The 27,691-nt window shown below is 37.6% G+C and overlaps 2 protein-coding genes across 5 annotated transcripts in view; one reads left to right on the forward strand and one right to left on the reverse strand.

The window, feature by feature from the left end:
• Nucleotides 1-1,302, forward strand: part of lig3 (ligase III, DNA, ATP-dependent) — a 29,989-nt gene extending 28,687 nt beyond the window's left edge. For all 3 annotated transcript variants that reach the window (XM_039778623.1, XM_039778622.1, XM_039778620.1), the window contains exon 21: nt 457-1,302. In XM_039778623.1, coding sequence (XP_039634557.1) covers nt 457-690 — 234 coding nt within the window. In that variant the 3' untranslated portion in view covers nt 691-1,302. The remainder of the gene's footprint in view (nt 1-456) is intronic.
• rad51d (RAD51 paralog D) lies at nt 324-26,230 on the reverse strand. 2 transcript variants are annotated; one of them, XM_039778632.1, is made up of 12 exons: nt 26,115-26,230; nt 25,786-25,948; nt 25,644-25,705; nt 18,257-18,375; nt 12,419-12,500; nt 12,086-12,220; nt 11,907-12,002; nt 11,702-11,792; nt 8,702-8,772; nt 7,878-8,045; nt 6,603-6,728; nt 324-683 (listed from the first exon to the last, which is right to left on the reverse strand). In XM_039778632.1, exons 2-11 carry the CDS (start codon nt 25,865-25,867, stop codon nt 6,630-6,632), a joined length of 1,005 nt encoding a protein of 334 aa, XP_039634566.1. In that variant the 5' UTR covers nt 25,868-25,948; nt 26,115-26,230; the 3' UTR covers nt 324-683; nt 6,603-6,629. The 2 variants fall into 2 exon arrangements, with proteins under 2 accessions (XP_039634566.1, XP_039634567.1); XM_039778633.1 differs by lacking the exon at nt 11,907-12,002.
• Between the last annotated feature and the right edge of the window lie 1,461 nt (nt 26,231-27,691).

Genomic DNA, 27,691 nt, shown 5'->3' on the forward strand with positions numbered 1-27,691 from the left:
CAACAAAGACCAGTCCAGCTTCCACATACTCAAACAATGGTGCTTGTACTACGGAGTAGAAAAGCTTTGATGTAAAAAAGAAAATCTAAAATGGCTCTTTATCGGTACAGCTATTCAAAATAACCTTTCTACCAGTTAACACTAAGGTGACTTACAGCTCGGGTCTTATTTTTGTAGCTCTGGTCCTAAGGTTCTGTCAATTATGATAATGTATTGTAACTCCTGACATCTGGGGATATTGTTGAGGTTTGCCATAGTGTGATAAGTTGCTTGATTTTTAATTTAACATTACATTTAAAATACTTTTTTGTGTTTTACAACACTTCAGTAACACAAGATGACTTTTTTTATTTTAACATGTTGGCCTAAATTATTAATTGAATGCTAATGCAGCTTGACCACAACTTAAAATTGGAGCAGTCTGCTCACATGTGTCCTCTGCCTCTTTTTCTGTAGACGCTGCTGGACATCTTCAGTGGGGTGAAGCTTTTCCTGCCCGTTTCAGTGCAGGACTTTGACAAACTGAGGCGGTACTTTGTGGCGTATGACGGAGACCTCGTACAGGACTACGACGCCGCCTCAGCCACACATACGCTGGCTGAACCTGAAGACGACAGCAAGGCCCAGAGAGTGTCACCAAGCTGGATCTGGGAATGTATCCGCAAGAGGCGGGTCGTACCTCCCTGTTAATAATAAAAACAAAAGAAAACACATTTTATACACTGTTAACTTTTCCCTGACCTATGGATATCTGTGTAACTTAACTCTACATCCATGTTAAACCATATGAACATGGCTTTATGGTTTGGACACAAAGGCCAGATGTCACAATAAGTTTGAACAGGTTTGGGGGGGGAATTACTGTGACACTAATCACTGTCCTCAGGTCATTTTAACTTATTCTTTCCAAGCCCTTTTTGTTTTGTACATGACAAAACAGAGGACACAAATGGTATACATTAGTTTTGACAATTTTCTGGTAATAGGAAGATCTTGAATACTAGGGATAGACGTAGCCAACTTACTGATGACATTTTTGATGAAATGGTTTGTTTGAGCAAATGGAAATGTATAGTTTTTGTAAGATTCAATACATTAATACTGTAAATCACGAAATGCGTTTTACAAGCTATGTAACAACTCTTGACATTGAAATGAATATGCAGCAGGATTAAAAGCAGGGGTTTTATTTGCATCATGCATACATTTTTCTGCCTGAATGGAACATTGTGCAAGGTATTAAACCCTAGCTCATGAACTTAATTTGTCTCCTGTTAGGAATAAACAAAATGCTGATAAAAATGTCTTGTGTTTTCTACAAATTGTGCTTGGAGTATTGCACCTACCTGCAGAAAAAGAGTCTGAGCTGGTCAAAAAAAAAAGTCTTAGTACACAGTATGTCGTAAAAAGTAGAAGTCAGTATCATGAAAAATAAAAAAATTCATAGTATAGTATGTCGTAAAAGAAAAGTCATAGTATAGTATGACATAAAAAGTAGAAGTCATGAAAAGTACAAAAAAGAAGTCATAGTATAGTATTTCATGAAAAGTCATACTATAGTATGTCGTAAAAAGTAGAAGTCATAGTATAGTATGTCTTAAAAAGTACAAAGTCAGTATCATGAAAAGTCATAGTATAGTACGACAAAAGTAGAAGTCATAGTATAGTATGTCTTAAAAAGTACAAAGTCAGTATCATGAAAAGTAAAAAAGTCATACTATAGTATGTCGTAAAAAGTAGAAGTCATAGTATAGTATGTCTTAAAAAGTAAAAAAAAAAAGTCAGAATAGTATGTCATGAAAAGTCATAGTATAGTATGTCGTAAAAAAGTAAAAAAAATAAATTCATAGTATGTCATGAAAAGTTACTGTATAGTATGACGTAAAAAAGTTGATAAAAATCATAGTATAGTATGTCATGAAAAGTCAAAGTATAGAATGTCGAAAAAAGTAAAAAAAAAAGAAGTCCTAGTATAGGATGTACGTAAAAATTTCATGAAAAGTCATAGTATTTATGTCGTAAAAAAATGATTTAAAAAGTCATAGAATAGTATGATGTATAAAAGTAAAAAGAAAAGTCATAAGTATACAGTATATAAGTAAAAAATGAGTATCATGAAAAGTAAAATAATTCATAGTATAGTATTGTCAAAAGTAGAAGTCATAGTATAGTATGACGTAAAAAGTAAAAGAAAAGACGTAAAAATGTTGTGAAAAGTCATAGTATATAGTAAAAAAAAAATCAAATCATAGTATGTCAAGTAAAAGAAAAGTCATAGTATAGTATGTCGTAAAAAGTAAAAGAAAAGTCATAGTATACAGTATGTCGTAAAAAGAAGAAAAAAAAAAAGTCATAGTATAGTATGTATATAGTATGTCGTAAAAAGTAGAAGTCATAGTATAGTATGTACGTAAAGTAAAAAATTAGTATCATGAAAGTAAAAAAGTCATAGTATGTCGTAAAAAGTAGAAGTCATAGTGTAGCAGACATGGGGGACTCGAGTCACATGACTTGACTCGAGTCGCAAATTTTAGGACTTGAGACTTGCTTGATTAACATTCATAAAAGACTCGACTTGATATTCATGACTTGAGACTTGACTTAGACTTGAGTCAAATGACTTGAAATGACTTGATTTTCTGTTTAATAAATATATTTTTTCCCCCTCCGATATTGAGGAGGAGTTAACTTTACGATTTTAGTGCTGTTGCATGCGCAGGAACCGTTGATATGATGACGCGGCGCGCGGCGGCAGACCGTCAGTAAACAACACTGGCTATGGCTGCTATGGCTCATGGGCGGCGATACCGTGGGTGCTCTGGAGCTCGAGCACCCACGGAAAATACTGACCGCCCACTTGTGCCAGACTGCCAGTTCATTTTTACATTGATCTAAAATTAATAATTTAACATGGCTATGTATGCAACTTGGCTATGTCGGTGACATTGATTCTTAATTTCCCACGAAGCTGATCGCGGTGACGTGCCAGTTAAACTTTTCATCTCCAATCCTATCTGTATTTGTGATAAGTGGCGCTGTCCTGAGTTGAACGATAGCCTATAGGCTAGGCCTACTTTATGGCTTTATTATGGCGTGTGTGTTCGTGTCGGCTGCTGTCCATTTCCTAAGGTTCTGAAATGCAAACACCTTTTTTTTAAAGGGTGTGCGCGTGTGAGCCTATGTCCCTCTGCACAGAAAATAATAAAGTTTGGCTATAAGGATTACACATCTGATCAGGCAAAGAAAAAAACGAACAGCAGTTTGCAAGGTCTGCAGTGCAAAAATTTCCGACGTCGAATTTCATCAGCCACTTCAAATTGGGAGAGATTCGGGTTCCAGTCCACATATTCAACCTCTATTTGGACGTTTGTGATGGACAGAACTCCCTTCAGTTTTTGGCCATGAATAAGCACACTCTCCCCTCTTTGTTCAAGGTGGCAGTAAGAGCGAATAAAACTAGGCACATCTCTCTCTCTCTCTCTCTCTCTCTCTCTCTCTCTCTCTCTCTCTCTCTCTCTCTCTCTCTCTCTCTCTCTCTCTCTCTCTCTCTCTCTCTCTCTCTCTCTCTCTCTCTCTCTCTCTCTCTCTCTCTCTCTCTCTCTCTCTCTCTCTCTCTCTCTCACACACACGCAGACATAAGTATGCGAATAAAGCTAGGCACACATACAACACACTCTGTATAATAACTTTTCACTCACTCTTTCTCAAACACGCACACATTCACTCACAAATACACTGACAAATATCAACATATACTTTCCATTCCATGTGATAAGCAAAGGTGGTGGGATTCAGCTCCTCCAAAAGAATGTGTTTTGTTCTTTAAGAGAAGGAAAGGTTAAAGGATGTGTTTCTGTCTCATAAAAGTGAGGCATGTTTGAAGAATATTATTTGACTTAGGAACCATTATACTTGAATTGTTTGAAGGAATTTCATGATTTGATGTCATGTTTGAGGCATATTGAACAATGTTGATTTATTGTTGGCCTAATATCAGTTTTAGGCTGTGCTTTTTTAGTTGTGTTAATTTAAACTCTTCAGATGTATGTGGACGCAATGTCTTTTGAATATTGAGTAAAAAAATGCAAATAAAACTCCAGCAGTTCATAATCACAGTCTTTAGCTTGTTTAAAAATGGAAACTTTGGTATGACTTGACTTGTGACTTGCTTGACCAAAGCTATGACTTGACTTGCTTGTCACAAAAAATGACTTGGACTTGCTTGAGACTTGAAGGTTAAGACTTGAGACTTGCTTGTGACTTGCCCATGTGTGACTTACTCCCATCTCTGTAGTGTAGTATGTCGTAAAAAGTAGAAGTCATAGTATAGTATGACGTAAAAAGTAGAAGTCATAGTAAAGTATGTCGTAAAAAGTACAAAAAAAGAAGTCCTAGTATGGTATGTCATGAAAATACTGTTCATCACACCCCCAACCGGCTCGTCAGACACCGCCTACCAAGAGCCTGGGTCTGTCCGAGGTTTCTTCCCAAGAGGGAGTTTTTCCTCGCCACTGTCGCACTGCTTGCTCTTGAGGGAATTACTGGAATTGTTGGAATTGTTGGGACTTTGTAAATTATAGAGTGTGGTCTAGACCTACTCTATCTGTAAAGTGTCTCGAGATAATTTATGTTATGATTTGATACTATAAATAAAATTGAATTGAAAATTGAAAAGTCATAGTATAGTATATCGTAAAAAGTACAAAAAAAGTCAGTATCATGAAAAGTAAAAAAAGTCATAGTACAGTATGTCGTAAAAAGTAAAAGTCATAGTATGTCGTAAAAAGTAAAAGAAAAGTCATAGTATACAGTATGTCGTAAAAAGTACAAAAAAAGAAGTCATAGTATAGGATGCCGTAAAAAAGTTAATAAAATCATAGTATAGTAGGTCATGAAAAGTCATAGTATAGTATGTCGTAAAAAAAGTCTTAGTATAGGATGACGTAAAAAGTAAAAGAAAAGACGTAAAAAATGATTTAAAAAGTCATATAGGATGACGTAAAAAGTATAAGAAAAGTCATAGTATACAGTATGTCGTAAAAAGTACAAAAAAAAAGAAGTCATATTATATTGTCATGAAAAGTCATTGTATAGTATGTCGTAAAAAGTAAAGTCATAGTATATAGTATGTTGTAAAAAGTAAAAGAAATATTATAGTATGTCAGGAAAAGACATAGTATAGTATGTCGTAAATGCGGTGCGCCACAGAATCAACACCGGCCACCACATATTGCATTTCGTTATTCTTTTTTTAAAATTTTTTTATTCTATTTAAAACACGCAGCGTATTCGTTCAGCAGTATGTCAAAAATCTCATAAAAAGTTATAGTACAGTATGTCAGAAAAATTTCGTAAAAGTCACAGTATAGTTTATCTTAAAAATTCATAGTATGTCATAGAAAAAGTCATAGTATAGCATTTCATAAAAAAGTCATAGTATTGTATGTCATAAAATTCTTCTCCTGAACTATATACATTTCACTTTCATTCTAAATCATGAGACTCTTTCTGAAAGGTTTTTACTGAAGCCCCCTGCATCTGAATGGCTTTCAAGGATAATTACGATTTGCCTTTCTATCCCGGGTTACTTCAGGCTAGGAGGGGGTTTAATTAAATATCTGAATGTATTGAAGCTCTCAAGAGGGCAAAAGCCATATGAACCTTCCCCTGAAAGGCTTGAAAGATACACATTCCTCCCTTTTAACACCAAAGAAATTTAATAACCAGACAAAAAAATTTGATATAAGAGTAAAAGTAGCCCATTTCTCTATATACAGAGGCTTGCAAAAGTATTCATTCCCCTTGAACTTTTCCACGTTTTGTCACGTTACAACCACCAAAGTAAATGTATTTCATTGGGATTTTATGTAATAGACCAACAGAAAGTGGTGCATAATTGTGAAGTGGAAGGAAAATGTAATGCAAAAGTATTCAGTATCCCCCTCTCCCGAGTCAATACTACAACAGAGAACCGCTGTATTTATACTGAGATTAGAATACACATAGGTGGACTCCATCTACTACTTATGTGACTTCTGAAGGCAATTGGTTGCACTGGAATTTATTTAGGGGTATCAGAGTAAAGGGGACTGAATACTTTTGCAAGCCACACTTTCCAGTTTTTTATTTGTAAAAAATGTTTCCTTCCACTTCACAATTATGCGCTGCTTTGTGTTGGTCTATCACATAAAATCCCAATGAAATACATTTACATTTGTGGTTGTAACGTGACAAAAGTTCAAGGGGTATGAACACTTTTGCAAGCCTCTGTAAGAAGTCTATAATCTGTGCTCTCACACACAAAGGATACCCCATGAAATGTTAATGCTGCAGCAGAGGGTTGGATGAGCATCTCAAAAGGAGCATACTGCCAGTATCATGATCTAAATGGGCCAATTTTGAAGCTATTATACATCAGTCTAATGAAGGTCGCAAACCAGGGAGCTAATGATTGTAGCAACAGTTTTTTGGGGGGATTGGAATTAAGTTCAGCAATCATTCAAATATTTGCATAGTGCTTTGTAGTATCAGAGGGGAAAAGAAGGAAACTTCAAAGACACAATTTTTTTTTTTGCAAATTTGATTCAGAAACATGTATGTACCTTAGGTCAGAGGATTATAGTTGGCTATCATCCGGAATCAGTCTCATCCAGTTTTCTCTTTCCTGATGATGCTTCTTTAGAGCGACTCCCCCACTGCAAGTCAAACTCTTCTTTGATGTGACAAGGCTAAGAAGTAGAGCAGATTACAGTGTTGATTTACTTTTCTTTTTAAAGAGAAACACAACTTGGCTGAAATATAAAATATTCATTTTGGCTATGTTCATTCTGGATGTGCTTTGTCAAAGTGCTTTTTGTATCGCCTGACAGAATCTTATTTGTAACTCCACAACAGAAAATGTATAATTAATGCCTTTGTGGACAGTTATTTATGAGAGGAGGAAAAAGTAATAGACTGTAGATTTTTTTTTTTTTTGTTGATATATTCTTGTTATAAACTGTATTATACTATACCATATGATACTATATTACATGTTATATTGCTGTATTATACAACATATTACGTTATATCTTACACAAAGTTATACTATATACTATGGTATATTGTTGCACTATACTTATACTCTTATATTATATTGCACTATACTATACTTCTACCACATACTGTTATACTGGTGTACTATACAATATATTATGTTATTCTATACTACATTACTACACACATACTATATACTCTTTTCAATCACTATATCAAAATTGTACCATATCAAACTATATTATGTTAATGTTACAGATGTTATATAATACAGATAAACACTGAGATCCATTACCTAACCATATCATAAAAGCCTGCTGTACACGGTTTACATAGACCCGTTGACTCTGCTGCCATTAATCACACCACTGTCTGTCCATGTCGTTTGTCTCCAAATACTCTTGTATAGTTTCTATTTATGTTGTTCTATTTTAGTTTATGTACCTCTTATTATTTATTTCTGTTGTTTCTGCAACAACCAAATTTCCCCACTGGGGATCAATAAAAGTGTATCTTATCTTAAAATTGCTTGCGAGTGTCCTGGATCTAAATCAGCAGAATGAGGCGGTTTGTCTGTCACAGCCTGTATTTGTGAATTCGAATAATAAGACTGGTATAGTTTTCGTGTAAAAAAAAAAAGAAGAAAAAAAAGAAAATCTTGCTGGAAGCTGCTTTCAAATGGAAATAAAGAGCTTTTCACACCAGACCTGTTGTACAAGCGCAAATGTAACTTCAAAGTCTCCATTTTAATGAGAAGTTTTGACATTTGCCTTTCAACGAAACCCCTTTGACAGAATCAATACTTAGCTGGATGATGTGCAAGTCAATGCTGCTTGTAGTACCTGTCTAGAAGACTTGATCAGTGTTGCAGAGCGCATGCTTGAGTGGCTGACAGGCGTGGCCCTCTCTACTCGCTCCAGCAGGATCCTGGTTCTGGGGATGTGACTCCACGACACACCGAGGCCTGGCTGCAGCTCCCCGCTGCCGCTCCTCGTAACGTGGTTTGTAACCTGCAGGCCCAGACACCATCATGTTTAGTCGTTTTTATTTTTCTCTTGGGGGATTATCAAACCATTTCTTCATTCTGTTTTTTGGTTTAGTACAGCTCGCAAGAGATAATACAAGCTTTAGAAGAGAAAAGTAAATATTGTCATATTGTCCCACTTTAAATCAAAGAGGACCATCAAACAGCCTTTCAAATTATCTTTATCTCACTTTAAATAACAAAATTTTCTTTGGCGTATGCTTTTTAGTGTGATTAGTTCATATAATAATAATAAATTGAATTTATATAGCGCTTTTCATGGACTCAAAGTCGCTTAACACACACACGTATGTATGTACGTACGTATATATATATATATATATATATATATATATATATATATATATATATATATATATATATATATATATATATATATATATATATATATATATATATATATATATATATATATATACACACACACACATACACACACACACATATGAACCTTAGTTCTTACCCAGTTTTTTACAAGTATAAAATAGAGGTTATTTTTTATTTCAGGTCTCAAAGCAATAACAAGAGGAAATGTAAGAGGGTTTGTGGAGAGTTTAGATTGACACTGGAAATGCAGCTTGCATTCAGAGTAGCACACGTCATGGACTGGGTCATCCTTACCAGAGCAGCAACATTGAAGTCCTTTGCCATTGTCTTAAGAACTCCTGCCACTTGTATCATCAAGGACATGCCTGGAGGGACAGGAAGTTGTAAGAGAGGCTTTTTTTCCCTGTACAGAATACACAATGTCTTTCCATGGTTCTTTCTAAGCAATTCAACAGTAGTAACTAAGGCAACAGATATTATTGTTGTGACATTTACAGTCCTTAATGTTATTATGGTTGACTAATTTTGTTGATAGCCACGCTGTCTAGCTCTAGGGGATTACAATGTTGGTCAGTACACAATTTTAGTCCTGACTGAAAATATTAGAGGGATTGCCATGACATTTGGTAAAAAATGTCATTGTCCCCATAGGATGAATTATAATTACTTTGGTGATCCCTTAAAAGGATCTAAAAAACATTTTTTTTTTCCAATCAGCTTTCACTATGAGTGATAGGGTCCTACATGATTAGTTTCATGCCAAAGTTTGAATAGTTTGTTATTTCACATGAGAGATTGCTGCATTTGCGGTTTTGTCTTTACTCCTCTCACTGGTTTGAAGTGGGCAAGGCTGAATTGGAACAAGGTGATGTCACATACTTTGGTGCACCAATCAGAATTTAGCTACATTTTAATCAAAATCTGATGACAGTTGTGGGGTTGTCAGTTATCAAACCCAACCACATATGCTGAGAAAGTTTTTGTGTTTATGACATTTTCCGACAATACCAATTCATTTATGATGCAACTACTTCATCTCAGCATTCCCCAACTAAAAAAGGATCTACTGAACTGAGCTAATCCTCTGTCTTTAAAGTGATGGTTCGAGTAGTCCTATTCTTTGCAACATGACCTCGAGCCAAAACACCCCAAGCTTTTTCACTCTGGGTCTAAATTGGACGTTTAGGAGTAAGCGAAGCGAGCATAGCTGAGGTTAATGGACTATCGTTTGTATTCTTAAATGACCCCACTAATAATGCCCGAACGAGCAAAGAGTGCTACACTAGTATATATAGGTTATGCACTCATAAAACGATGGATTGGAAAGTTTGTAAGTACACCAGAAGTTTATGTAAATAACACTTGCCTGCTGGCTTCTGCTCTCTGCTGTTGTTGTTGCTGCTGTGAGACGAGTGCTTAGGGACATCTACAAATTACAACACCGAAAAGAGATGCAACAAAAACATTTTTTAATTTAACTTATTTTTTAAAGTAAGTGCTGTAATATAACTAGCAGGAGACAAGTAATAATTGAGGTAAGTTTGGAGACATTACCTTATTTAATCATTAAATTAATACATATTTTTGTTGTATCTCTTTTCGGTGTAGTAATTTATAGACGGCCCTAAGCACTCGTCTAACTGCAGGTAGCAGCAGCAGCAGCAGCAGCAGCAGCAGCAACAGCAACAGAGCAGAAGAGAGCAGGCAAGTGTTCATAAACTTCTGGTGTACTTACAAACTTTCCAATCCATCGTTCTATGAGAGCATAACCTATATATACTAGTGTAGACCTTTGGTATCATTTCGGGCATTATTAGTGGGGTCATTTAAGAGATACAAACGTGGGTCCATTAGCCCCGCGCTAAGCTATTCAGCGGCTAACGCTACTCTACGCTAACACGCCCAATGTTAGACCCAGGTGAAAAAAGCTTCTGGGGGGGTGTTTGGCTCGAGGTCATGGTGCAAAGGACCCTAGGGTGAATTACTCCGAACCATCACTTTAAAGACAGTTAAAGAGTTTTTAGTCCTTTTTTTTCATTTGTTTTTTTGTACTTTTTCTATTCGACTAGCCCTGCTCAGGTGTGGAGAACAAGTAACTGCTTCCAGAGAAATTAACTATAACTTTCTTATAACAAATTTCTCAAAGCTCAAGCTGAGGTGGGTCAGACATTAATTTATTCATGAACTGGTATACATAGACCGGTGTTTGTTTAAAGTGCCTATAGCTCTAACAAAATACTTCATGAATTAGCTAGTTTTGGAAACTTAATGTTTTCAGAGGTTTAATTACATTTTCAGACTTGTAATGTCTTTTCACAATTGCACATGGTAGGTTTATTTTAGATCTTGCCTATTGAACCTGTTGTATTGAGTAATTACTTAATTAGATCAAAGTTTTGGAGCTTTCTATGAACCAATAGTTAACAATAAAGTTGAATTAAGTTCACTTGGATTAAAATGTTCTCTTTATGATGTTTTTTAACATTAATATGAGCTCCCCCAGCCTGCCTATGGTCCCCCAGTGGCTGGAAATGGTGATAGGTTTAAACCGAGCCCTGGGTATCCTGCTCTGCCTTTGAGAAAATGAAAGCTCAGACGGGCCGATCTGGAATCTGGTTACCTCCCCTTTCTCTGCTTTGCCCGCCCAGAGAATTTGGCCCGCCCATGAGAAAGAGAGCGACATCATGGCTTTCAAACGAGCAAAGTGGTAGTTGGTCAAGGTCACATACCCACCCTCCACCTTGCCCCCCCCTCTCTCCCCAATAGCTACAGACACAGAAATGGCACATACTAAGGAAAGCTCATTGTGGGACTGGCTCTAGTGGCTGTAATTCTGCACCAAGGCTGAATTTTGGGAAAGAGACTTCAGATACAGTATTAGGGGACCACTAAGGCCTATATAAAAGCATCCAAAGAGCACTATGTCATAGGACCTTTAAGAACTTTATTATTTGTATTATTAATTGAATTGAATTTATTAATAATATTATTTTGACTCTCAAGAGGTCAGACTCCTGTTGAACCAGCTCCAAGGTTAAGGACAACATCTCTATTTATAACTGATATTAGAAATGTAAGCTTTTACTCTAAATGTGATGGTTTAGGGTTTACTGTGACTGTACAAACAATTATGATTTTTTTCCCCACACTTTCTCATGACTGGAACTAACTTAGATGTTATGCTTTCCAAATGTTGTGATATTTATTTTACAGACATTTGGAGTTAACAGGCTCAGGTGTATACACAGCCTTAGGTATCATGCACTATGATTGACTTGCAGAAAGAGATATCACCTTCATTTTGTTTGCCTCCCAGTAGAGGAGAGATAACAGCTGACACGGAGTCCACGATCACTGCCTTGACAGAGCCACCGCCAACAGACACCTAATACAAAATTAGATTGCTGAAAAAGTTGATAGTTTTTCTCAAAGGTGCCCTCGGTACAGAAGGATTATTGGTATATTTTAAGCAGAAGGGAAAAAAGTAACCGCAACAAACCTGCTGAAGCCCACCACTGCGAAGACTGTACAGACAGTCGAGTAAAGAGAAAATGTTAAACAAACGGAAGATATGGATCCTCTGAAGAGCTTCCATCTGTAAAATGACAGTTTGTTTCACATTGTCTTATATTACACATCATGTATTATTAGTTTGAAACTCATTCCCTGTCAACTCACCTGCTCTTCTGTGTTACTTGTTTCAGCTTGGAGCATTTGAAGCAAGCGGCTGGCAGTCAGCCCTCCTGTTGTATCGATAAATATTACACTCTGTTTCAGATGGTAAGAAATGTGCACTGCCACACCGAAACACACCTATAAGACATGACAAGCGTGCAGGAAATAGTTAAAGATAGCATGGATAATTTGTGTTAGCTGAAGTATAACTTCGAAAAGTATTATTTCAGCCAGAGTAAAATTTCTTATTCTATAGGAGAAGAGGGGATTCTAAAAAGCAGGAATTTATGAGGCTGAAATTATCAGTGATGAAGAGGGAAGGTAGGAAATGTTCACCTGAGATTTGCCACTTCCTGGGCCTCCTGACAGCTCTGTTATCTCTCCAGTATACAAGCCTGAATCCAGCAGTTTATCTAAGCTGCAAGAAACAAGGTGCAATACATTACTCACAACTGCCATCCGATGTAATAAACTATTAAGTCCATGTACATCCGTAGAGCCAACAAAAACTGCAATTGAGTGAACACAATATAAACAGAGCTTGCATTAGGCTCCAGACTATTCGGAAGATGTTTGGCCAATTCCTAATTTCAGTTGCATCTTATCAAGCTTAGCCACTGGCTTCATCTTTTAAATAAAATAAAAATAGTTTGCTTTTCAATAGTTCTCTCTCTCTCTCTCTCTCTCTCTCTCTCTCTCTCTCTCTCTTTTTTTTTTTCTCTCTCTTTTTTTTTTTTTTTTTTTTTTTTTTTTTTTTTTTTTTTTTTTTTTTTTTTTTTTCTCTTCTCTGATTGCGTGTCTCGCTGTGAGAAGTCAAGACAGCCGAAATAACCACGAACCTAGGTGTTTTATTTTTGTAAAGTGTTCTTCCTGTATGCGATTACCTGTCTAGCTTGACACGTACGCTTGCGTCTCCCGCAAGAAATAGAGGAGACGCCGAAACTATCGCTATCGCCGACTTGGACGCTACGTGGCTGGTATGAAAGGACAGATTGGATAACATGGGTGCAGAAATAAAAATAGCTGCGCTACGCTGCTATAGGCGGCGCTTACGCACCCAGTGTGTTTTGGCTGTAAGTGTATCTGCTCTTTTTTATGTGTTCACACAGCAGCAATAAACTTTAGTAATAAGTCATTAGCGATAAGATTTTCCTCACAATGTTTAGCAATGGCTTTACGAGATAGATTTTCTATCCCATATTTCCTTTTTTAGCTGCTGGATTTTTGTTGGTTGCATTTCTTTAAACCAATCACAATCATCTTGGGCGGCGCTAAGCTCCGGACGCAGTGACTGTTGCTTTTTCAAAATGGTCTCGGGAAGGAACTTGTTTTGGTGGAACATTTGCAAAAGAAAGACTTCTGTTTATCCAAACTACTCTTGCACTTATATTTTGATAATTACCAATGTAGTGTTTGTTGTTGAAATGCTTTAAAGATCTGTTCTTTCAGCACTGGAATGCTTTAGGGCTGCAACAAAGAATCGATAAAATTCCATTATTAAAAAAGTTGGCAACGAATTTCATTATCGATTCGTTGTGTCGCGCACTATTACGCCACTCAGTCGCAGAGATAAAAAAAAAAAAAAAATGAGTTGAGCGCAGAGCGGAGCGTAAGAAAAGAAAAAAGAGCAGAGCGGGGGTAGAGGAAATACGGAGAGAGACCGGAGAGACCCGTAACGTTGTTCTGAAACACATGGCGGAGGCAGAGAAATCAGTATGACTAAGTCATCCAAGGTGTGGGAGCATTTCACACTAAATAAATCAAAAACGTGTTAATTGCAAGATAAGCAAAAGCAACATGGCATGGCACGGGCACACCACGGTGATGATTCAGCACCTAAAACTTAAACATGTTGGAGTCCTTGATGAGGAGGAAGGGAGTTCAACAGCAGGGTAAAGTCACTACACAATCCTACTTCTGTTCAGTTTTGAAGTGAGGAACGTAACGTCCCTCCAGTAGCTCTTCTGGTGCTGCTGTTTACTCTATCCAGCTGACTAGCATGACAAGCTAGCGTTAGCTCATTAATAACAGTAGGCTAACAAAGCAGGGGTGGTATAGTTTGCAAGACTAAAGACGTTTTTATTCACTCGCCTTTTTCGGCCCATTCATTTTTCTATCTGTTTTCATGTATATAGTCTGTGCTTTGTCCCATATCAGTTATTGTTGACATTGTGTGTGTGTGTGTGTGTGTGTGTGTGTGTGTGTGTGTGTGTGTGTGTGTGTGTGTGTGTGTGTGTGTGTGTGTGTGTGTGTCTTGTCTGTATCTGCTCTTTGGGTTACTTACCTTTACACAACTATTAACTAAAACAACAAGTATGTAAGTATGTATTGAGTTGATGTAAATTAATGCTTATTTGTTTTTTTATCCAATTCATCGAAAAAATAATCGACAGATTAATCGATTATTAAAATAATCGTTCGGTGCAGCCCTAGAATGCTTATATTTGTCTATGTTGAGTTCAATGATCTGTGTAGCTTGTGGAATCTCATCATCTGTGGCAGCACGTGCGATGATGAATGTGACAGCGATGCAGTTAAATCTACATAGCCAAGGTCCTTCCGCCTGAAGGTTAAGCATCACTGGAAGCCTGTGGCTGGTGAATAGTGGTTCTCACCCCCACAGCATGATTGTGAAGAGGAGAATTGGTGGGAATGGACATAATTGCATTATTCCTGCCTTCTCTGAGAATGGGGCAAAGGAGGGTTGCACTGTTGATGAAGCACTAGGTAGTGTTCTTGTATGGACTCCGAAGGCTGAAAGTGATTGTCCTTCAAAAGCCACAGATTCATAATTTCTTATGGGCTGCACTCATTTTTTTTTTTTTTTTCAAATTTTGTTATTATTTGTTACGTGAAATCATAAAAATAAAATTTTAGTCAGTTGCTTCAATTCACTCTCCAGTGAGATCAAAATACTGTGGACCTTAAGTTCTTTATCTTACTGTATTGTGTGTTTGGAGCGGAAACAATTAAGAGGCTCAGATTTTGATTTGTTTAGACGGAAAGCGCTTTTTAAAAGACCATTTTTGACATCCTTCCTTTATTTCCAGCACCTGGATAATAATTCAAAGAAATAGTGGGAATTAACAGCATTATTCTCGTGTCTTTTGCAGGCAGCTTCACTGTCAGGCTGGCTGTGGGCTGCTGGGAGCCACCTACGCTGAACTACAAGGCTGAATTCCTTATTAGAATGCTTTGACGGAAGACGATGGTTGCAATTTTCGAGGCTGAATCTCATCCCTTGATCACACCCAAACATTTTTGCAGTAGCCTATGCATAGCATTATAATATCATTGTGTCATTATATTATCAAGTGTTGACAAAAACATTATGTAGGCTACATGATACACAAGCTGATGAAAGCTATAAACCATTATCAGCCCTTATCATCCATCCTGTTAGTATGACAAATCACCACATCAGCTGGAAATCTGATAAGGTTTGTTTAGTTTTTGTTGCGTTGTCTCTGTTTATCTTGGTACATACGATTTTGATATTATGTGTGGCTAAAAATAAATGATTCCATTTATTATTCGTTATTAATGATTAGACTACTTTTGTTTGTTAGGACTAGCTGTGATGGAAGTGTATAAAATGCTTAGTGTGTTGCTGGGTGTTATACTGCCAAAGACAAATGCTTCTTGACGATATTTAAGGAGACAGCTAAATAATAGGAATACAGTTCAACTGTAATTAGTTAAGAATAGAACAATCTGACAGTCCAAGAAAGGTTCCCCGACACAATGTTACTAACAAGACACAGAACTAAGTATAAAGGTTCACCAACACATTTGGTTATTTTATCAAGTTATAGTACTTGGGTTTTCTTTGAGCTCTTTGACTTCTACGTAGTTGTTTGAAATAAGACCACACACTTAAAAAGTATATGTCCATTCTATGTATCCCTCTCTGTGCTCAAGACTCCCATTCACTGTGCATCAAACACCTGGAAGAAGAAACAGAAATTAAATTAATATGCCAAAAAGGTGTCCAGCAACAGATGTGATTGAAAGCTGAAGAGAAGTCCTAGCAGCGCTTACAGCCTTCAGGGCGTCTGGCTTTAGGTAGAAAAAGTCTGAATGTGGCCGTCTTCACGGAGTATGATGAAGACTTAAATATGTGCCTCATTTCATTCAGGCAATGTTCTCTCAGACAAAGCTGTAAAATACTTTCAGTTCCAGTTCACCGATTCTGACGCAAAGACTTGCAAGATCTTGTCTTCGGTCTATGCAGCCGATCAGCCGAGAAAACTAGTTTCACACTCAGCATTAGCTAGTGAGCAAAGCAGGATATATTCTGCACATCAACAGATTGCAGTCTCTCATCTACTCTACAAAATCCTTTACATATATTATACACTCAGTTGCCCTAATGCAGTCTACTAAAACAGCCCGGCAATAAATCCTTCCTTCATGACAGTTATAATGTTTAGGTTTGATGGACCTGTTTAAGAGGTGCTAATTCAACCTTATGGTCATTTTGGAGGTTTTAGTTTGTGCTGCACTGTACTGCATATTTCTACTATTTTGTTCACAGAATAGTAAACATTAGAAACACCTCTCAAACTCTATAAAATTCAACAGCACCACAAACTGCAGCCTCCAAATTAACTATGAAGTTGAATTAACACATCTCTAAAACAGTTTTAACAAAAACGGAACACTACGACTTTTCAGGTGCTGCTTTTGCAGGAATGATGTATTAGACTGCATTAGTTTTAGCTAGGCATACCTAATAAACTAAGTGTACGTTTCCTTTGTCTCTGCATAAACCACACACCATACTGACTGTACAAACGGTGACACCATGGACAGCAAAGAGCATCATTCATCAGTTCATCTTTTCACCAGTAGAGCGCAGCCGAGGCACACAAATTACACTGCTTTTACTCACATGGCTGATTCATATCACAAATCCAAAAGCACTAACTAATTTATGAAAACCATTTAAAAAGGACCAATGGAGAAAAAAAACCAACGGTGGTCATTAATTATGCCGAAACAGTGAGTTTAACTGTAGATAAGGTACCATCCTATAAATTATGTCATGCTGGCCCATTTCACAGATTCGTTCAGGGCAGTCTGTGTCCTGGCTAAAGAATATTTCCCTTCTAAAAGTGGAGAATTTATATGCTATGCTTTGTGCTATGACTGCATACAGATAGCTGAATCTTGTGATGCCAGCAATCATCTCTGTGCAAACCTTTGGATGCTGCGTCTCACTTTTGCAAGTTAACTCTCTAAGTAGTGCTGTAATACAATGCCATGCTGGTAGCAGCTGGATTCTTTGGTTTCTTTCAAGTCATTAAATTTTGATTTTCCGATGTCCCGGAAAATGTTTTAAAGGACTTGTCAGTGATGGTTTTTTTTTTTGTGTGGAAAGTAGTCAAGCTAGAGGCCAAGTTAATGCAGCTGATATATCAGAGCCACTTTAGGCTGCATTCACTATCCAGATGGAATAACAAGCAAAGAAGTCGGCTCTAGCTACAAAAATGTAGCACACAGACCACTTCTAAAACACTCTATTGCTCTGCTGTATTTTTAACTACGGCTACCATACTCCAGATGCATATTTTACCGGCACAGTTCAATGCAAATTTGATTTTAACAACACTGAAAATATTTTAGTTTGATAAATGGGATCGATGCAGAGGAATCTGGTTATGAAAAATCTTGTAATGTACAATACTATTGATTTTGCATGTTATCCTGTGATTGTGGAAAGTCTGTGCTTGTCTGCAAAGCTGAAGAGCAAAAATTGCAAACATAATAAGACTGACAAATGACTTAAATGCATCCCTTGCTACAACAATAGTAGTTGAAGCACAAATAATCAGGTGCAGCATGTAAAATTATGTCCTTTGACTTTCAAAATACAACTACTCCAACCACTTAACAAATTAAACACTTCAAACTGAAATAATAGCCGTTGGCCCAGATGAAGAAGCCACTACACGCACAAACAAGCATCACCACAAAATCACTTTTGCCTCTAAACTGAACACTGGGCAAATGTCTTTTAATTCAATATGTGGGGAGCTGTCCTTAGGAATACATATTTCATTGTGGAGGTGAATCTTCCGTCAAGCTCTTGTGGCACTCAGCCCACCGTTAAATCCCAGTCCTCGAAAGACAAAACTATGTGCTCTGCTGTGTGTGCAGAATTGTCTTTACCTGGGATTTCCAGTGGAGAGGATGGCTGTTGAGCTCAATAGTTCTTCATACAGATCAGCGCCTGACACAGGGAATGCTGTGTGTTGGGCCAGCAGCACTCGGCGGATGGCAAATAAAGCCTGAAATACAATAATTACAGCATATGAGGCTCACACACTGCTGCATGGATAAGCCACAACACAACATGTACTGATCTACTTCAGCTAGCGTTGCCAGATTGGGTAGTTTTCTGCCCAATTGGGCCATTGTGATTATAATCCCAAAGCAAAATGTTGGCTTGTTGTTTTTAAATAATGTAATCATAGCCACACTGTCTGCTCAGATTTGGTTAAAGTGCTCATATTATGCTCATTTTCAGGTTCATAATTGTATTTAGAGGTTATATCAGAATAGGTTTACATGGTTTCATTTTCAAAAATCACCATATTTTTGGTGTACTACACATTGCTGCAGCTCCTCTTTTTACCCTGTGTGTTGAGCTCTCTGTTTTAGCTACAGAGTGAGGCATCTCACTTCTGTTCCATCTTTGTTGGGAGTCGCACATGCGCAGTAGCTAGGTAAGCACTGCTAGCTAATCAGAAGCAGAGTATGATGGCGCACCACACTTGCAGCAGAGTATGAGGGCGCACCACACTTGCAGCTAGGCAAGCATTATAACGTGTTATAACTAGTGCTGTCAAACGATAAAAATATTTAATCGCGATTAATCGCATTAATGTCATAGTTAACTCGCGATTAATCGCACATTTTTATCTATTTTAAATGTCCCTTGATTTCTTATTGTCCCATTATGTTTTCTCATTTTAATGCATCAGAAAGAAGCGCAGGCATCTAAGTGGCACCTAAATAAGGCACCGAAATCCGCGTTGCTATTTGGTCCGGTAGATAACGGTCGTTAAGGCACCGGTGCCGTATTAGCACCGGGTCTCGGACCCCATTCAAAACGGCGACTTTTGTCGAAAAGCGACTAGTTTGCCGGTATGTACTACTCTTTGGCCGGCTCGCAAACAAGTGCAAACAAGTGTGTGCAGCGTGCATGTTGTTTTGTTTCCGGTCTAGCTAGATCCAGTGTGGTGGTGTAGTTTTTCTAACGTTACTAGTTGTTGAAACAGCATGTGAAAAAACTACAAAGTTTGCTGGGCCAAAAAGAACGTTAATCTCACGATAAAAAAATGGGTTTGCGTTAATGCCGTTAATAACGCGTTTAACTGAAAGCACTAGTTATTACGTCTTACAAAGTGACGCATGTTTGTCACGGAAGTAAAGGCTTGACTACAACAGAGCTGTTTGGAGCAGTTTGTGAACAGTGTTTTCTGTTGGAGATGGTAAGTCCCTTTGGGGGGGACTTTTTCACTTTGGAAGCCTATTACATGCACAAAAAAGATATACAACACAATAAAGGAAAGGGAAAACGCTAAAAAGCATAATATGAACACGTTAATATTTGATTACTGAAATTACAGTGGGCCACTTTGCACTTGAACGGCGTCAGCAGGTAATTTACAAAAATAAACACCAAATAAGATTAAAACTAGTGAGGTTAAATCGCATTCTGGAGAGCATGTCAAGAACGTAGGGCAGGTTCTGCTCCATATCGACGCTTGTATCGCTTTACAATACTTAGTTTTAGGTATTCAACCACAATGGTTCAGGATTATGCTGGGATTAACAATTATTTTATTATCATTTAGCTTGGTTATCTTTTGTTTCGTAAATTAAAAGTCAAAAGATATTGAAAAATGCCACTCATGTTCTATCAGTGTTCAGTTGAGACAACCAAACCCTCCCGACAAACCTATTTGTATGGATTTGCTTGCAGCCAATCATCGCAAGCATTTGATTTGATACGATGTGTGATTGGCCCAATACCGCAGCAGCCACAACCCACACAGCCTGTGGTGTGGTGAAGTTCAGCATTTAACAAAGTTGCCATTTCAGCATGCCGAGATGCCTCTATTCACATGATGGTTATAGAATTAAGTAGAAAAAAAAAGGTATCAAATGAAGTACTCTATTTGTATCAGAATCACTTTAAGGGTACTAGTATTGGTACTCGTATCATAATTTTTTTTAAACGATACCCAGTCCTAATACAAACAAGCACATATGACAATTAGGCATTATTCAGTTAATTATAATGGAGTCCTGCTTTTTTATATATTAGGGAGATATATCCAAAACATCCCCGCCTACCATAAGTTCTAGATCCCACACGGGGATGGCACCAGAAGAACAGTAGTCATTACGTGACTGGATTTTTACTTGCCAATAAATCACCTTGCATACTGATGCTGATACAACAGCCTTTAAAGCAGAAGTTTTCCACATGAACTAGAGCTGCAAAGATTAATCGATATTTGTCAACTATTAAATTAATCGGCAACTGTTTTGATAATCCATTAGTCGAATTGAATCATTTTATATATAATATATATATATATATATATATATATATATATATATATATATATATAAAAATTCTCTGATTCCAGCTTTCTTAATGTGAATATTTTCTAGTTTCTCCGATCCTCTGTGACTGTAAACTGAATATCTTTGAGTTGTGGACAAAACAAGACTTTTGATCTTGGGCTTTGGAAAACACCAATCGACATTTTTCACCATTTTATAGACCAGACAACTAATAGATTGATCGACTTTGAAAGTAATCGTTAGTTGCTAACATGAACGTGCAACTAAAAATCACAAATCAAACTACAAACCAATCTGTTGGTATATGTCACATATACATTTTCTGAGAATGTAAAAAATGAGAATGTAAAAAATGTAAAACACTCTTTTCTCCTCCTACAGAATGTTAATATTTTGATGATTCATATTATATATATCTCCAGGGTGCAGAAATAAATGCATCCAATAAAATGTAATATGGGGCATCCAGCCAACGCCTCCCATCATATAAAACTGCACTTGACCGTTGGTTTGTGGGTCACAGTAGCTATCAAGGCGATATCATGGGTCAGAGGTGTGTTCTGATATTTTAGTTTGTCTCCAGATCTAATAATGGGTGGGTATCGCTCTCTATCACTCTAAACCGCTATCACTCTAAACCGCTGTGGTTATTCATACATGGCGAAGCCGCCATGTCCTGCAATCGGCCGCCTGTGGGCAGATTAATCAGCTTGTCAATCCGAGACTCCATGGTCGCTACGTTACGCCCACTTATCATATCCCTCTCATAATTCTACACTGCACACAAACTCACTTTCACACGGAAATATGTCACATTACAAAAGCTAAAGATGCCCTACTTGAGCATGACTGTAGGCAGCATGAGGCAATTGAACAAACATTCCTCCACTCTAGAATAATAGCGGAAAAAGATCAATCAGATCAGGACTCTTGCTCTGCTATCACCTAATGAGATCTTTGGATTTCTGTTTTCAATAAATAAATATATGTGAATGTCTAAGGAAATTTGAATTATCTTGAGAGCAGAAGTATTAGCTTAGTTGATGTTGGAACCTACTACCTACCACACTACAGTAGGACATCCAACTGCATTGTACAATGTTACATCAACCTACTGCATGAAAACACATTGTTCACTAAACGGCCTGGGTTATGAAGCCTTTTATGAAAACAGATCAGAGAAAGAGCACTTACTGCTGTTTAGCAGGCTTACATTCTGATTAGTCTCTTCTTCTGGGAAGAGAGAATGTCCGTCCAGAATTAATGTCCAACAGCAGATATTTATTTAGGGAAAATAAGGCAAATCTGTTGGGTCTCAATGGGAATGTTGGCGCCCCAAATTTGGGATCTAGGCTTATAAAATGGGTGTGTTTTTACATAGAAAACTTGCCATGAGCAGCTTTAATTAATTTAAGTGTTGCAGGTTGCTTTAGTCAGATGAACGCGTCGGTGCAGCTGACCTAGCATTGACCTCCTAGCCGTTGTGTGTGTGCACAACAATGGTTCAAATCAACAGCAAGAGTCTGATGGACCAGAGGGATGCTGGTTATCAGCTCAGGGGATGCCTGCAGGCTGAACAAGCTGGTAGAACGTCTAGCTCGGCCACGGCGATGACCTGAACCTGCTGCAGGCAGCGATGGAAAAAAGAATATTCCAAAAATGTAATGATTTCTTGGGTGAAAAAAACATTCATTAATTCTGTGATGATATCTTCTAACACTTTCATCATCTCGAGCAAGGTGGTATTTAACTCCTATAATATGCAAGACATTGGGGGAACTAGAGTCACAGGTTGAATTACATGTAGCCAACATGAAAAGAACATGCACCGTGATAGGAGGATGGATTTCAAACTTTTCTAAAGCTTCTCATGGGGTTACAAAATATTTTGACTGGATGTACAGACAGACAGTTTGACCAGTGAGGATGTGTTACTGACTGTAAGGGCGTTTTCACACCTGTAGTTCGTTTGCTTTGGCCCGAATCAGTTGATGAGTTAGTAAACTTGAAGCGATTTCCCCTCGGTTCGGTTTGGTTTGGTTTCACACCTGGAAAAATCCAAGCGTAACAAAATGCGTCATTGCAAATCAGGCAAAAACGTCCACTCCTCTTATTGGTTGGATGTGTCTGGGGGCGGGAGCAAGAAAGTAAATACAGGAAGAATGTCATGTGTTCTGGATTAGTGCATAGTTCTTGCATCTCCATGTTCAAACCAGCTCATTTAATTAAAATTATCAGACGTTGTTTCGCGACAGACGTTACTACGTCTGCTCTGGTCACAGACACTTCCCTCTGCTCTGCCGGCATCTGTCTCCAACTTTAGCGGTGGGTGACCACGGAGATGCGAATGACAGACGGCGAGCTTGACCGAAGTCTATTTCTGTGAGAGAAACATTGAAGCTGCTACAGTTGCATGCTCTGCTGCATCACAGGTTGCTTAACACACCTGACTACAGGAGACATTAGCTCAGACTGGAGAAGTATGTATAGTTGGTGCAGTTCGAGTACGGATCACGTTCTCACCACAAACGAACCACTCCAGAGTTCGACTGAAAGTGTACCGAGACCACCTCTTCAAGCAGGTCTCGGTACGCACCAGAGTTCGATTGCTGCGTTCTCACCTGCCCAAACAAACCGCACTAGCGGGGCAAACAAACTCTAGTTCAATTTAACCGAACTAAACGAGGCAGGTGTGAAAGCGCCCTAAAACTCTCACTCATTTTTGTATCAAGAAGCTTTGGTTGACTTTCATGCCCTGTCCACCCACCCACCCACACCCACCCACCCTCCCACACCCACCCACCCTCCCACACCCACACACACACATTCACTAAAACAGTACACTTATCTACAAGGTCCTTCTGGGTCACTTTCCTTATTTTTGCACTCTTATATCTCTGAAAACGTTTGGTGGAAACACTATTTACGATCTACAAAAATAATAATAGTTTCCTGTTATCTGCCCATAAGGTCAGAACTGAGTTTGGTCGAATTTCTATCATGGTCTGCTCTCTTTTTTCATGGTTCTCACTGTGAAATGATTTGAAACTGAAAGTGCTGGCCTTTCTTTGTGGGTTCAAACTGATAATGAAGGACTTTGTGACAGACCCAATAAGTTGTTTTAGTTTTGCTTTCCTCATGGCTAGAAACTTTTCTATTGTTTATTGCATACGGTACAGATATAACTATATTTAAAATACTATTTTTATTTCTTACTGTATCAATTTTTACAAATTTTGCCATGCGATTTCTGTTGGGGGGGGGGGGAATGTTGCTTGGGCAGTAGTGCTAAACAGCTTTAATTAGCTTAAAACAATACGTAGCCAACAAGACAGTAGTACACCAAGACATCAGTCATTCAATACCAAATTTCAATATCTAAGGAGTAAATCTCATCAGTGAGTCAATAACCATGCATGTTTGTATCAAGATCTAATAATGCTGATGATTGACTGTCAGGCAGAAACTGCAAAAACTATGTTATGCACAGAGACGGGTCACCCATGTGTGTGTGTGTGTGTGTGTGTGTGTGTGTGTGTGTGTGTGTGTGTGTGTGCGTGTGTTGTTGTATTTTGAGAGGCTTGACTACAGTGTGCGTGTGCAGGAACTGAAAAATAAAAATAAAGATTTGTACCGTAATGTGTTATGTTGTAATTTCTTTTTGTTAAAATAGATTTTTATAAAATTGGTATTGAAAAAAGTTCAGGAACCGGTATTGAAGTCACGGTATCCGTACCAAAACGTTTAAACAATACCCAGCCCTAAACAAGACACAGTAATACAATGGCATACAACAAAAACACTTAGTGTTTTTAAAGATATAAATACATAGGCATTATAAAAATGAGGAAGGAAATCATGAAAACCATAAGAGTTGATAAAACCATAATGCATAAAACTAGATGCGACAGTGCCTCCTTGCTTATGAACTAAATTAGTAAGGACAAACCTGTTTTCTTTTCAAGCTTATACTGTATAAGCTTGTTATATCTACAGGGAACTCTGTAGTCTAGCTGCAATCGCTGAGTGGGGAAAATACAATTAAATATACAGAAAAAAATAAGCAAATGTGATCTTCAACCTTCAATTGAACCTGTGCTGTGAAACAATTTTGCCTGGCTTGTTAACGAAATGACTGGCTTGCCATGGGTGTACATACTAACAAGCCAAGTGGGAGGTCTTCTTACATTAGGGGTAATATTTAAATAAAAAAAAAAGATCACCTAATATAAACCACTTATACAATGAGAAACTCATGCTGCATGTGGGTGAAAGTGTGAAAGATCAACATGATATTGGTCAGGGCCTAATTCACCCACGCTACACTGTTTATGTCAAGTATATTAAAGTGTGGGTGTCTATTGTTTAATTTAAATTATTTTTAACACAGCAAAGGAAAGCTATGCATTTGATTCATTACAAGGAAATAATGTGATATAAAGTTTGTCTTCAGGGATCTGCCATTCGCTTCGTCACAGCTGCCTTCTCTATAACAGTACCTAATTAGAGCTCGGTTGTTGTATATAGCCTACTCAGTAGGCCATACGGTATATACTGTGATGTTTTTGAGTATTTTAGTGTATGTTAATGTACTGCACTAGCTGTATTTATGTTTAAATGTCTTGTACCATTGTCAATGAGAATTGATTCTCAATTGACTTATCCAGTTAAATAAAGGTAAAATTAAAAAATGAGGTTATGTACTTGGTTTAAGGGACTTAATTGAAGCAGCGCTTCAGTGCATGTTTTTGAACACCTGTTGGAGTTGGATTTGGTGGGTGTAATAGGTGGAGTAGTTCCGCATTGCCAGACCTATCTCCACAGCGATATGAGTGAACTAGAAACTGACAATCCAATCTGGCAAGGCTGTTTCCCAGGGTGTTTACTGACATAGTTTTCAGGGTCCTTCACCTGAGTGAATGAGCTATATATGGATTTGAATGTATGGTATACATACCTTATATGATACAGAGCATCTCTGAGCAAGTTCCTCAATGTCAGACGAGACCACGTCCTCCACTGTGAAAACAAGAAACCATGCTTGTTATGGCTGGTCTGGATTTTGATTAAGACGAAGCAGCCTCAAAACACACACTCACCTGTTTTAATATCGGCAGCACGGAGGTCACGGACTAAATCCTCATCCAGTCCAGGACACATTCCTTCTCTCAAGACTACCATGGTCTTGCATTGTTAACTGCTACCTAGTTCGCGTGTAACTCTGATGTTAGCTAGGAAATAACACGCAGCTTAAATTGTGCCCTAAAGAAGAAAGAAAGTGACGTTAACATTAAGTTAGCTAGCTAGATGCCGCTAGCTAACGCTACACTTGTTTTTAGCTTTGCGAGGCTAAGTTAACTAACGTTAGACAGCTAACGACAGCATTAATGAGTTTTACAACGACAAAACCCTGTCATTATTTACTTACGACAAACTAACGTTTTCACCAAACTTCTTCGATCAACAGCAACACACGCCAAACAATGTGCGAAGGCTTAATTGCCTTCTCCAGCTTGCCGTAGTAAAGGGCACTCGCAGTGTATTTAGGGTATTGTAGTATACTGCTCTTAAGTTGTTGGTTGGTTGTTTAAGTCTATGGTTTAAGTCTACATTTCTGTTACAAATATGTTTAATGGAGATGTGTCAGTAGAAACTGAATTTGATTCATTTTTATTTGAATTTGATTTTCTCAACAAAAAATGTAATCACTTCATTTTTATTTTTATTCTATTGAATTCAATTTTATAATTTAAATTCAGTTTTTTAGTGAAAATGTAGTTACAAACTAATGAATTCAATTTTGCTATTCAAATTCGGTTTGTCGATGCAATTGTTCAAGTTGTAAACAAACAATATAATTAAAATTATGTTCAACAAGGCTTATTCAAGTTAAGCAATTCAAGTTCAAATATGAATGATTCAAATAAAATTTCTGGTGACATATTTCTGCCCATATTATGCTTTACCTTTTTTAATTTAGCCTATTCATTTTCTTTAGTTTAGCGTTAGATAATGCACGTCTTGGACTATTGCAGTATCTATACTGTGAACTTTTGCACATCCCCTATTAATATGATGTACAGTATTTTTGCACATCCTGATTCTGATTTTGATGTATTTCTCTATTTATTGTTGTATTCATTAAAACTGTGAAATAGTGAAATAAAAGTGTAAGAAAAATATATACTGTCCCACAGTCAGTAAATACAAGCACTAAAACAACTGATCATCCAAAAAAATTTAAAATTATTTAAATACAACATAACCCACTTCAAACACAGGCCTACCAAATATATACAAAATCGATGAAAAAATAAGAAAAAACACAGATTCAACCTAACACAGATTTAACCCAACATAGGATATGAACATATTTGTGTATAAAATAATTATAAATACCATGTAACACAAACGACAGAAGAACATCACAAATGACTTTTAGGCTACGTTCAGACTGCAGGCAAAAGTGGCCCAAATCACATTTTTTTTGGGGTCATCAAGTAACCAGGTCCGACTTCTTCAGTAGTGTGAACACTCAAATCTTGTCCAGATCAGATTTTTTCAAATCAGATTTTGACCACTTCCATATGTGATCCTGAATCAGACCCAGGTCTGATTTTTTTCAATGCGGCCACAGTGTGAACAACCAAGGTCGGATTTGATGCGACTTTTACCTCAATACTCGACATTGCGACATTTATGACCCCCCGCGAATTATGCCGCTTAGACCCAGACCAACAGTAAAATTAAAACACTTGACTAGCACTACAAACTGGCCAGAACAGTGAGCAGAGCAAGTGCAATGGGGGGAGTGAGGTGTTAGACCTAATCATTCTTCTCCTCAGCACCTGCTCATTAATGTTATGGCTGCCATTACACAAACATTTTGAAATAAAAGCGAAAATGCTTACTTTGTCCATAACCTCCCTAACTTTAGTGCAACAGCGTGCTGCGTCTGATGTCATTGTTATTGTCCTTTTGCACATGCGGGTCAGTTCGAAACGG

This window comes from Perca fluviatilis, chromosome 16 (genome assembly GCF_010015445.1).
Source record: "Perca fluviatilis chromosome 16, GENO_Pfluv_1.0, whole genome shotgun sequence".
NCBI lineage: Eukaryota > Metazoa > Chordata > Actinopteri > Perciformes > Percidae > Perca > Perca fluviatilis.